The following is a 13,209-nucleotide window of genomic DNA, read 5'->3' on the forward strand; positions in this document are numbered from 1 at the left end:
TAGAACATGCCATTGGAGCTTAATAGGGGGAGGAGCATGGAGACTTTAGATAAAGCCGTGAGCTGAACTAGAACACCCTGATGGCCTCTTACATGGAAAGGTGCTTTTAGCTCAGCCAGTGTGAATGTTATAGGCCAGGGGTGTCCAAACTTTTGGCTCGCCGGGCCACATTGGAAAAAGATTAAATTGTCTGGGGCCACACATGACATACACAAAAACACGTTTGATTTGTAAAAGTAAAGGAAATATACAGAAAAGAACTAAAATGCCAGTTGGATAACCAGATGGAGCTATACACTGGAATATGGGACACCTGGATATTAAATAGACTTATTATTATATTATTATTACTAACTGGGCAATGGGCAGAACCCCCCCTCCTCCTATTTCCTCGGGAACCAAGCGTTTCAAACTGGGCCGCATTCATATGCATCCTGGGCCGCATGTGGCCCTCGGGCCGCAGTTTGGACACCCCTGTTATAGGCCTAAGAATTTAAAGGCAAATTCAGGTCACTTTGTATTAGTTAGAGACACAGCTTGGAACTGAATGTTACACTACTTAGTGCTGGGACCCAGAGTGAGCTGCGCAGTCACTTAGCAGACCTGGCCCTACGTAGACTTGTACTGATATACCAGGCGCATTTGGCAATGCCAGTCCATAAAAGGGAACGGCTTCCAAAATGTTAGACAAGTTATTTTTGTATTTGCAGTCTGGAAAAAAATGTTTCCTTCATCCTCCTGAACTAGAGAAACAGGGTAATTATTATTATTATTATATGATTATATGATGAGGGAACAAAAATGAGTAGTTACACCGAGGGTCCTAGCCCAAAATCAACAATTACACCCCAACTTTCCAATGGCCTGTAGCAAGGCTCAGTCTGAAGTTAGGCTGAAATTTGGGGTGAGTGTACTGCCCTGGAACTATAGCAGGGTGACACCCCAATGTTTCTATATATCTGTAACCTTGTTATGAGCTAAGGGGGCCCAGTCTGAAGGTCAGTTAGGGGGAGATTTGGGGTGAGTGCTTATTTGTACCCTGGGTACCCCTGGAACTATAGCAGGGTGACACCCCAATGTTTCTATATATCTGTAACCTTGTTATGAGCTAAGGGGGCCCAGTCTGAAGGTCAGTTAGGAGGAGATTTGGGGTGAGTGCTTATTTGTACCCTGGGTACCCCTGGAACTATAGCAGGGTGACACCCCAATGTTTCTATATATCTGTAAACTTGTTATGAGCTAAGGGGGCCCAGTCTGAAGGTCAGTTACGGGGAGATTTGGGGTGAGTGTTTATTTGTACTCTGGGTACCCCTGGAACTATAGCAGGGTGACTGTTACCCCAATGTTTCTATATATCTGTAACCTTGTTATGAGCTAAGGGGGCCCAGTCTGAAGGCCAGTTATGTTCAGTCTCTGGGTTTGTATGTGAGAGGGAGGAGGGAAGTTTCAGACAGTATATATAATATTATACAATTATACTGAGTCTACTAGTTCACCTTTATGAGACAAGACCAGTCCAGATACAGGGAAACTGCACAGACACTGGGGACACGGATGACCGGTGACACGGATGTGTCTGTGGATTTTCGAATGACATCGTGGGGGAATCTCCAGGCTAAGGAATCCCTTTATAAACAGGATTAGCCCTGGGAAAGAGACTCGCAGCAGCGCGACACTGTATCACATTGTAATGAAAATACGAGGCTAAAGTCCTTATTCTGAGCAGACAGTAACACCAGGTATCTGCAGGCTGCTGGGACAGGAAGTACCTTTATGTCTATAAACTATAAAATTCCTGGAGCAGGGTCTCCCAATATACCACTAGAGTGTAAGCTCCTTGGGACAGTGTCTCCCATTATACCACTATAGTGTAAGCTCCTTGGGGCAGGATCTCCCATTATACCACTAGAGTGTAAGCTCCTTGGGACAGTGTCTCCCATTATACCACTAGACTGTAAGCTCCTTGGGACACAGTCTCTCCTTATAATACTATACTGTATATTCCTAGCAACCATCTCCCAATATACCACTAGACTGTAAGCTCCTTGAGACACTGTCTCTCCTTATATAGTGAATAAAGTACCCCCTCTTGTAAAATATAAGGATATTATAAGTTACCGAGGAGTTTCATGACCATATAAAAGCACGAGGCCGAAGGCCGAGTGTTTTTATACAGGTCATGGAACTCCGAGGTAACTTCTAATATCCTCATATTTTACAACTGGGGGAACTTTATTTATTATAATACACAAGTTTCAGTGAGTCATGTGACAGAAATGACATCAGAACTCACCGTTTATAACTGATGACATCAGAACTCACCGTTTATAAGGATATAATTTACAAGATATTCATGGCTTTTGTGTATTATAATACTATACTGTATATTCCTTGCAACCGTCTCCCAATATACCACTAGACTGTAAGCTTCTTGGGACACAGTCTCTCCTTATAATACTATACTGTATATTCCTTGCAACCGTCTCCCAATATACCACTAGACTGTAAGCTTCTTGGGACACAGTCTCTCCTTATAATACTATACTGTATATTCCTTGCCACCGTCTCCCATTATACCACTAGAGTGTAAGCTTCTTGGGACACAGTCTCTCTTTATAATACTATACTGTATATTCCTTGCAACCGTCTCCCAATATACCACTAGACTGTAAGCTCCTTGGGACACAGTCTCTCCTTATAATACTATACTGTATATTCCTTGCAACCGTCTCCCAATATACCATTAGACTGTAAGCTTCTTGGGAAACAGTCTCTCCTTATAATACTATACTGTATATTCCTTGCAACCGTCTCCCATTATACCATTAGAGTGTAAGTTTCTTGGGACACAGTCTCTCTTTATAATACTATACTGTATATTCCTTGCAACCGTCTCCCAATATACCACTAGACTGTAAGCTCCTTGGGACACAGTCTCTCCTTATAATACTATACTGTATATTCCTTGCAACCGTCTCCCAATATACCACTAGACTGTAAGCTCCTTGGGACACAGTCTCTCCTTATAATACTATACTGTATATTCCTTGCAACCGTCTCCCATTATACCACTAGAGTGTAAGCTTCTTGGGACACAGTCTCTCTTTATAATACTATACTGTATATTCCTTGCAACCGTCTCCCAATATACCACTAGACTGTAAGCTCCTTGGGACACAGTCTCTCCTTATAATACTATACTGTATATTCCTTGCAACCGTCTCCCAATATACCACTAGACTGTAAGCTCCTTGGGACACAGTCTCTCCTTATAATACTATACTGTATATTCCTTGCAACCGTCTCCCATTATACCACTAGAGTGTAAGCTTCTTGGGACACAGTCTCTCTTTATAATACTATACTGTATATTCCTTGCAACCGTCTCCCAATATACCACTAGACTGTAAGCTCCTTGGGACACAGTCTCTCCTTATAATACTATACTGTATATTCCTTGCAACCGTCTCCCAATATACCACTAGACTGTAAGCTCCTTGGGACACAGTCTCTCCTTATAATACTATACTGTATATTCCTTGCAACCGTCTCCCATTATACCACTAGAGTGTAAGCTTCTTGGGACACAGTCTCTCTTTATAATACTATACTGTATATTCCTTGCAACCGTCTCCCAATATACCACTAGACTGTAAGCTCCTTGGGACACAGTCTCTCCTTATAATACTATACTGTATATTCCTTGCAACCGTCTCCCAATATACCACTAGACTGTAAGCTCCTTGGGACACAGTCTCTCCTTATAATACTATACTGTATATTCCTTGCAACCGTCTCCCATTATACCACTAGAGTGTAAGCTTCTTGGGACACAGTCTCTCTTTATAATACTATACTGTATATTCCTTGCAACCGTCTCCCAATATACCACTAGACTGTAAGCTCCTTGGGACACAGTCTCTCCTTATAATACTATACTGTATATTCCTTGCAACCGTCTCCCAATATACCACTAGACTGTAAGCTCCTTGGGACACAGTCTCTCCTTATAATACTATACTGTATATTCCTTGAAACCGTCTCCCATTATACTACTAGAGTGTAAGTTTCTTGGGACACAGTCTCTCTTTATAATACTATACTGTATATTGCTTGCCACCGTCTCCCATTATACCACTAGAGTGTAAGCTCATTGGGATACAGTCTCCTGTTACTGAACTAGAGTGTAAGCTTCCTGAAGCAGGGTCTCCTAATATGCCTCCTGATTGCAAGTTCCTTTGATGAAGGTCCTCATTGGGGCTCCCAATACCCCATTATTGTGTTCAACCAGCTGTACTAGCAGAGTGTTAGCTCTGCTGGTACAGCTGATTGGACGCAGTACGCAGTGGTGCAGGGTGGTTCATTATAATGGAGTAATCCCTAGGAGGGAGACACACTCTTAAAGGCCTCTCCAAACTGTAAGCAGCTAAGGGCTGCTCTCATCCCATGACACAGACAGGGGGGAGGGGCTTGAAGTGGTGTGAGTGTGTGTGAGTGTGTGAGTGTATTTCCTATCTCCACCCTACAGACGGGCGGCCACCCCTCCCCCAGCACAGGTTGGTGGGACAAAGGACCCGTCTGAACGCTTCTCCTTTATGTCACAACAATGAGTGTACAGTCATGCGAGGGTAAAAAGAGATTAACCCTGTGTCTCCCATGCATCCTCCTTATATATATCTATATACTGTATATATCTGTATTATTCCCTTGTATAAGCTCCTGTGCCAAGACGCTTGGGTGGAGATGGGGAACGTTAATGGCTTAAAGGTTTTACGTTTTACGTCAATTGGTTTCCCAAGGAGCGGTCGGTCTAGACTAAACGAGTGCTTATTAGCCCCTCTATAGAACCCCAGGAGCGGCTCAGCACACACATCTCTTTCTTTTGCGGAGGCAGAGCCCAACCATCCAGGTGCCACAAGTTCCTTTACTCACACCCCACGTACTTATGTACTTATGTACTCACAGTGTGGGGGAATGGAAAGTACAGACATTACACTATGAGTCACGGCCTGATTCTACTCCGTTACAGCCCTCGTGTAAATGCTTCACTAGCCACTTCTCCTCCAGGCCTGTTCTGTTCTACTTTGTTTCAGGAGTCAGAACCAGTAGTGCAAAAGAAATGTAAGCAGACAGATGCTAGTCTCAGGGTGTCAGGGGATGCTGGGAGATGTAGTTCCTGTGAGTGCTGCAAGGTCTCTGGCTGAGGATCATGGGAGTTTAGGAAAAGATCACAGTTTGGTGTAAGGCCCAAACCTTCTGTCCTTTATTCCATGTGTCTCTGTTTACTCCCAAACACTGATTCACACTGTTGTGACTCCCAGCAGCCTCTAAGTAGCCAAACTGGTTAATGATTAGCCAATCTGCACAACATACACATTTATACTGCAAATATTTCCCACCCTGCCTTCCCTCAGGCCCAAGGTGACCCTCAGCTTCTGTTTCTCAAGTCCTTCTGGACGGCCTGGCCCTGCGCGCACTACCTCTCAAGTACTCAGAGTTGTAGGTTACACTGTACCGTATCTAGTGGCCCCAGAGACTACAGGCAGTCATGCCCCCCATTTAATAACCACAAGCTTTATTCTTGCTGTGGTTACTTCAACCTGCTCCCACTTAGATTGTAAGCTCACTGGCCAGGGTACTCCTTCCTCCTCCCTGTCATCCTAAATCCTTATAACTTACATCTATGACAATTTGTGTGGCATTTTTGCCTGGGCAAGAGGTAGGGTTGCCACCGAACCCCTTTCAAACCAAATACATATGGAACCCACAGCCTGCCTGGCTAATTATTCATTCATTTAGATTAGGCAAGTTCGGGCGAATTCGGAAAGCGAGGAGCACGATTGCCATTCCGCCGGCCATTTACATTCTAGCCGGCGGGAGGCAGTTTGGGGAGATTAGTTGCCCCGAGGAAGAGCCGATTTATTGACGGGCGACTAAATCTTCCAGAATCTGAGTGTGTCTCTGCCTTAAAGGTTGGGGCAGATTCGGGGAAATTAAGTCGCCAGGTGACTAATCGCCTCTTCTGCGTGGCAACAATCTCCTCGAACTGCCTTCCGTCTGCTTGAATGAAGAATGGCTTGCGCTAATGCACTCGCGGCGATTCGACTTCCAAATTCGCCCAAAACTTCAGCAACTTCGGAAATCTAATCGCCGCGAGTGCATTAGCGCAGGCCATTCTTCATTCAAGCAGACGGAAGGCAGTTCGGGGAGATTGTCGCCACGCAGAAGAGGCGATTAGTCACCAGGCGACTCAATCTCCCCGAATCTGCCCCAACCTTAAAGCTGCAGGTCAGGTTTTCCTGTCATTTCCAAATTGCTCTCTCTCTCCTAATCCCTAATTATTGGGAGCCCCCTGCAGAGGGCAGACAAAGAGATGGGCACGGCTTTCATAGCTGCCCTCTAATCTCTTTGTGCGCTTTGGAAAGGGGGTCAAGTGCCGCCCCCTCATGTTACTGGGTCTTTATTTACTGACAGTAGTAAAACAGTTTTGCCCCTCACCCAAGAATCCAGATTTACAAGCCCTCCTGTGCCCGCAACTCCCGGCATCCTCGGCCAATGAATGAGAATGCGATGGAGAAGAGCAGGTAGTAACATAGAGATCACACCAACATTCCTAGGTTGATACAAGTGTAGATACATGGAACTAGGGATGCACCTAATCCACTATTTTGGATTCAGCCGAATCCCCGAATCCATCTTGGAAGATTCGGGCAAATACCAAAACGAATCCTAATTTGCATATGCAAATTAGGGTCAGAAAAGGAACAAGTGGTTTGCTTCCTTGTTTTGTTTTGACAAAAAGTCACGTAAAATCCAGCCCTCCGCACAATTTACATATGCAAATTAGGATTCGGATTCGGTTTGGACAAGCACAAGGAGTCGGCCGAATCCTGCTGAAAAAGGCAGAATCTTGGCCGAATCCAGAACTGAATCATGGATCCGGTGCATCCCTACATGGAACTGCATTGGGATTTCTCCTTCTTATTCACATGGTGGGGAAGATATTTCTCTTGCATGGCAGGAAGTGAGCAGTGCGCTGGAAATTCACTTCCTCTGCTACACGAATAATAAATAATAATTATTATATAATTAAATAACACCTAGATTTGTGTCCCCGCCTCAAAAGTCTGTATAATCCATCACACCAAGAACCCGGCTTCGGTTTTTCTTTCAATCAGGAGATGAAAGGAGTAAAGCCGTATGGCAGCCCCTACCCGTATTAATGACCAGAGATTAGTACAGTGCTGAGATCTAAATCTACATATACAGAGAGGGAGAACTGGCAGTTAGTGCTGGTGTCAGACAATGCTGCGGGGGGAATAACAGGAAGGTGACGCAGGATATCAGCAATAGGAAGTGACTTTTCTGACTTACTGTTACGCTTAAAGGGGTGGTTCACCTTTAAGTTTACTTTTAGTATGTTATAAAACGGCCAATTCTTAGCAACTTTTCAGTTGGTCTTCATTATTTATTTTCTATAGTTTTTTAATTGTTCGACTCTTTCCAGATTTCAAACGGAGAGGGTCACTGACCCCCCCCATCTACAAACAAAAGCTCTGTAAGGCTACAAAGTTATTGTTATTGCTCTTCAGTCCTCTCCTATTCATATCCCAGTCTCTTATTCAATTCAGTGAATGGTTGCTAGGGGAATTTGGATCCTAACAACCAATTGGCTGAAATTACAAACCGGAGAGCTGCTGAATAAAAAGCTAAATAAGTCAAAAACCACAAATAATAAAAAAATGAAAACCGATTGCAAATTGTCTCAGAATATTCCTCTCTATATCATACTAACAGTTCATTTAAAGGTGAACGACCCCTTTAAGGGGGTCGGCATTTTGCTTCTAACCCCCCCCCTATCAGTGTCAGACCTGCAAGGTGGAGTTATAAGGGCAAATACCCCTGTGCTCACAAATAAAACACTAAATGAGAAAGGGTTAAAAAGGATGAAGGTTAAAAGCTATAAATATAAAACAGGAAATTAAATCTAATCGTCATCACCTTTTGATGTTATTCCACTTCCAAGTCAGGTCCTACCACCTCCGCTGGGTCTCTCTGCCATGCAACCACCACTCAATAGGCTTCTGCCACTGAATTAATGGGACGGTAGACTTGGGTTTATATTCCCTTTAGCGATGGTCGAATCTGTCCCGTTTCGGCGAATAATTCTCGAAACGCATTTAAGTCAATGGGCGTCAAAATAATTTTGACATGTGACAATTTTGACGCGAGCGTCAATTTTATACGCGCGACTCTTTTGTCCGAATGCACTAAAGTCAACGGGCGTCTGAATAATTTTGACGCGCGGCAATGTCTTTTTTGACGCAGATACTGACGGATTTATTTGCCCAATACTAGCGGCGTCCCTTTCAAGGGCAAGTGTTTCTCTAGAATATAATATAAGTGCACTTGAGCTCTATAGGAAGGTACAAGAACTTTTTGGCATTATAGGTTACGCTCTAGAGCTTTACGCTTTTCATTCTGTTCCCAGAATGCCCCACTGATGGGATTCCCCGCAGGCGGGAACACATAATTACCGGCAGCAATTAAGACCCCGGTGGGCTTTTTATTTCATCTCTTTTTCCAAAAACAACTGTTTCACGGTCCCTCCTCTTCCTCCTGTACAACCAGCAGCTGAAATAACAGAGGCTTAACCCCCTCATTGCCAGGGGGCATTTTTCTTTTCCAGGTAAAACACGACCATCTGCAGCCCAATGAATGGCTTGCCTGTCTGGGGGCCCGGAGCGTTATTTAAAGGGGTTGTTCACCTATATGTTATAGAATGGTCGGTTCTAAGCAACTTTTCAATTGGTCTTCTTTATTTTTTGTTTTTTATTGAAAGTATTTTATCTTATAACATTGCATTTGTCCGACTCCCAAACCTTCGTGAATTGTCTCTGTGTGTCAAGAGCTCTGCTAGTTAATTTCTCCATAATAAATACTTGATCTATTCTAGTTTCGACATCCGGAAAAGCCAAATGTGGGGTTAGCCAAAGCTTTTGCAATAACTCGTTTAGTCGCGTGATTATTTTGTATCGTTTTTTAATTATTCGCCCTTTGCTTCTGACTCTTTCCAGCTTTCAAATGGGGGGGTCGCTGACCCCATCTAGAAAGCAAATGTTCTGTAAGGGCAGAGTCAGGCTGCTATTTCTGGAGATTGCTTCTTCTTCGGGCGACTGATCTCCCTGAACTGCCGAATGTAAATCGCCGGCGGGATGGCACTCCAAATTCCAAAGTCGTCGAAAACGTTGGGCGACTTCGGAAAGCCAAAACGACCCCGCCGCCGATTTAGATTCTAGCCGGCGGGTAGGCAGTTCGGAGAGATCAGTCGCCCGAAGAAGAAGCAATTTGTCGCTGGGCGACTAATCTCCCGAAATAGCAGCGTGTCTCTGCCCTAAGGCTACAAATGTATTGTTAATGCAACTTTTTAATACTCCTTTCTGTGCAGGCCCAGCCATTCATATTCCAGTCTCTTATTCAAATCGGTGCAAGGTTGCTAGGGGAATTTGGGCCCTAGCAACCAGATGGCTGAAACTGCAAACTGGAGAGCTGCTGAATAAAAAGCTAAATAATAACCACAAATAATAAAAAATAAAAACCAGTTGCAAATTGTCTCAGAATATCCCTCTCTACATCATACTGACAGTTAATTTAAAGGGGAACGACCCCTTTAACGCACAAGAGAATAGTTTCAAAATATTACTTCCAGCCCTCTTGGCTAGACGGGGTACAGACGCTGCCAGCGCTTTCATCTGCCCCGTACAGTAACCAATGCATGTTGTTCATTGTATAAAGAATTGGGAGGGAGCCACGGGGGCTGTAACTGGCTCTGGCTTTACTGTAACAATGTTTAACCCTTTCACCTCTTTTGACAGTTACTGCATTACAACCAGTGCTGGCAGTTGTTCAGCTGGAGGGCCGCAGATGGGACTTCCCTTCAAACTGGCACAAGTAAGATTTCCTCTTAAATGGGAACTATTGTGGAAATGAAAACAAACAAAATCTAACACAATAACTGCCTTTTGCACAAATCCTGCATGTAGAGAGACATGATGTCTGGTGATTTTAAATGGGTGTCAGATAGTCATTGACAGTTAGATCCAATATATCTTATAGGGGGGCTCCTTTTGCCTAGAAGATGTATTAGAGCTCACTCTATTAAACTCACCAGACATCATGTCTCTCTACATGCAGGATTTATGCAAAAGGCAGTTATTGTTAGATATGGTTTGTACTGGAATCAGTTATTTGAGTGAGCTCTAATACATCTGCTAGGAAAGGAGCCCCCCTATAAGATATATTGGATGTAACTGTCAGTGAATATCTGACACCCAACTGCTGCATGAAGAGAGAATGAAGAGAAACAGATGCCGAGAGAGGAATAGTGAAGATAAACTTGATTATTTCAGAAGCAGTACAGAATATTTAATTGATTGTATTTAGAAAGTTTCTTATTTCAGTATGAGGAAGCTTATGTTACATTTTTATTTTCGCCATAGTTCCCCTTTAATGAGGTTTTATTTGACAGTGAAACAGTGGGGGAAGTTGTTGTAGTGGCAGATACAGTAAATAGCTTCAAGGAAGGGTCGGATGCTTTTTTTTTTATAGCAAATGGGTTAATAAAGGGTTACTGACACACATCCAACCTCAGCTGATATATATCTTATCTGTTTGCCTGTAGGCAGTGCAAGGGTGTGTGTGTGTGTTAATAAAGGAAAACCGCAAGCCAACCAATCAAAATGCTTTATAGCTGCCTATTCCTGATCATTAATAGAATTCACACTATTTTCCCCTGAATTTAACACCCGAGTCACAAGACGAGAATATCCCATGGTGCATCTGTACCGGCGGCCGATAGAGTAACTGTCATGTCTCGCTCAGGATGGGGCTGAAAAATGTCATTTATATATAAGCCCCCCCATAGCAAATATAAACATCAGGTTATTGATGATTTATGGGGGTAAACAAAGCAGCCATGCAGCTACTGGAGAGGGAGGTTGTGCAACGTGGGACTCACAAGCCACATGGCTACGGCGCGGGAGTAGTAGAGCGATGGCACGGAGCTAGGGGAGAGGCAGAGTTTCTTTTAAAGGGGATGTAAAGCCAAACATATCTGTTTAAATGTATCTTTTTCCAAACAATGCAGCAGAACTCATGTACCAGATCTACACTGGGAAGCTGCTCTCGGGTTTCTATACAATAAAGCGTTTCTATGGGACTAGGGACAGCGAGGGAGGGAACGAGTTAACTGACAGTTTCAGAATTATCTTTTGTTGCACCTTTCCGGTTGTGACAGACTCAGGCACTCGCCCTTAACCCTTTCATGGACACAGGGGGGGCTTTGGCTTCTAGTAGAGTGCCACCCGCAGGGTTAGGATGACAGATGGCAGTTAGTCCTGAGCTGGAACAATAGATCCAATCGGAGGGGTCTCCTTTATGACAAACGGGAATTCTCCACACTGGGGTCCCCAAAACGCCCTCCCGTTATCATTAAAGGGCAACTGCCCTTTCAGGAGGGTGACAGTTTGAGTGAAATAAAAAGGACTGACCTTGAGGGGTAACTCCTTGGTGCGCTCCACTCGTGCTTTAGAAGAGGACTCAATCCGAGACATATTCTCCTGGGGTGAAGATCGATAGGGGGGTCCCTCTCTCTCTGACCCCCTCCGGGCCTTTTATTTGAATTTTAATCCAGTTTGAGGGAGGCAAGAGTGATATTCCCGGGGAGATGGAGCTTACAGGCTGCTAACTGCCAGTTACTGTTTATTCACAGGAAGTCACAGCCTCAGTGCAGTTGAAATTATTCAAACCCCAACCCCTCCACCTCCCCCCTCTCTAGGCTTCCAAACCTCAGCAGTCTCATCCCTCCACCAGCAGAGGGGGTGGGGGGGAGCCGAATCCTCGCACTCTGGTGCCTCTTGCTCTGCAGCTGCTCCATGTGCTTTAACCCCAATGTGACAGAGAGGAGAGGTCACCCACCAATCATCTGCTCCTCTCCTTCCCCATAGAGTCTGCATCCAGCAGAGGGCAGTGCTGAGCTCTAGTGCCAGGGCAACAGACAAAAGGGGTAGTTCCCCTTTAAGTATAGTTCTAGCATGTGAAAGAATGGCCAACTGTAAGCAACCTTTCAATTGGTCTTTGTTTTTTTTTATATAGGTTTTTTTTTTTTAATTATTTGCCTTTTTCTTTTGACACTTTATTCCAGCCTCTTATTCAAATCAATACAAGGTTGCTAAGATAACTCGGACCCTAGCAACCAGATGGCTGAAATTAGCAGAGCTGCTGCTGAATAAAAAGAGAAATAACTCAAAAACCACAAATAATAAAAAAATAAATGAAGACCAGTTGCAAATGGTCTTAGAATTAGGGATGCACCGAATCCACTTTTTTTGGATTCGGCTGAACCCCCGAACCCTTTGCTAAAGATTCGGCCGAATACCGATCCGAACCCTAATTTGCATATACAAATTAGGGTGGGAAGGGGAAAACATTTTTTACTTACTTGTTTTGTGACAAAAAGTTACGTGATTTCCCTCCCCACCCCTAATTTACATATGCAAATTAGGATTCGGATTTGGTTCGGCCAGGCAGAAGGATTCAGCCGAATCCGAATCCTGCTGAAAAAGGCCGAATCTAGAACCGAATCCTGGATTTGGTGCATCCCTACTCAGAATATCACCCTCCACATCACACTAAGCAGGTTATTTATTAAATAACTCTAAAAAGTTTTTTTTTTTAATTCTAAAATCCAAATTTTTAGCAGGAAAAAAAACCTAACATTTTTCAAGATTTATTATACCCCGAGGATGTTAAAGGTCTGAATCTGAAAATCCACATTCTGCAGAGGTTGTATATAAGTTACGGATGCACCAAATCCACTATTTTGGATTCGGCCAAACCCCGGAATCCTTCACAAAAGAATCTGCCAAATACCGAATCCGAATTCCAATTTGCATATGCAAATTAGGGGTAGGAAGGGGAAGACATTTTTTACTTCCTCGTTTTGTGACAAAAAGTCACGGGATTTCCCTCCCCGCCCCTAATTTGCATATGCTAATTTGGATTATGTTTGAATCTGAATCCTGCTGAAAAAGGCCGAATCTTGGCCAAATCCCGAACCGAATCCTGGATTGGGTGCATCCCTACTCAGAATATCACCCTCTGCATCACACTAAGCAGGTTATTTATTAAATAACTCTAAAAAGTTTTTTT

At 43.8% G+C, this 13,209-nt stretch overlaps 1 protein-coding gene across 7 annotated transcripts in view; it reads right to left on the minus strand.

Moving 5' to 3' along the window:
* The window catches only part of arhgef2.S (Rho/Rac guanine nucleotide exchange factor 2 S homeolog), a 91,358-nt gene that overhangs the window by 23,843 nt on the left and 54,306 nt on the right, over nucleotides 1-13,209 (minus strand). The window contains exon 1 of one of the 7 annotated variants that reach the window (XM_041574548.1): nucleotides 11,550-11,955. The exons of the other annotated variants lie outside the window; for them this stretch is intronic. Coding sequence (XP_041430482.1) covers nucleotides 11,550-11,612 — 63 coding nt within the window. The 5' untranslated portion in view covers nucleotides 11,613-11,955. Of the gene's footprint in view, nucleotides 1-11,549; nucleotides 11,956-13,209 lie in introns of those variants that run through there. 7 annotated transcript variants of the gene reach the window in all.

Source organism: Xenopus laevis, chromosome 8S (genome assembly GCF_017654675.1).
Source record: "Xenopus laevis strain J_2021 chromosome 8S, Xenopus_laevis_v10.1, whole genome shotgun sequence".
NCBI classification, from domain to species: Eukaryota; Metazoa; Chordata; class Amphibia; order Anura; family Pipidae; genus Xenopus; species Xenopus laevis.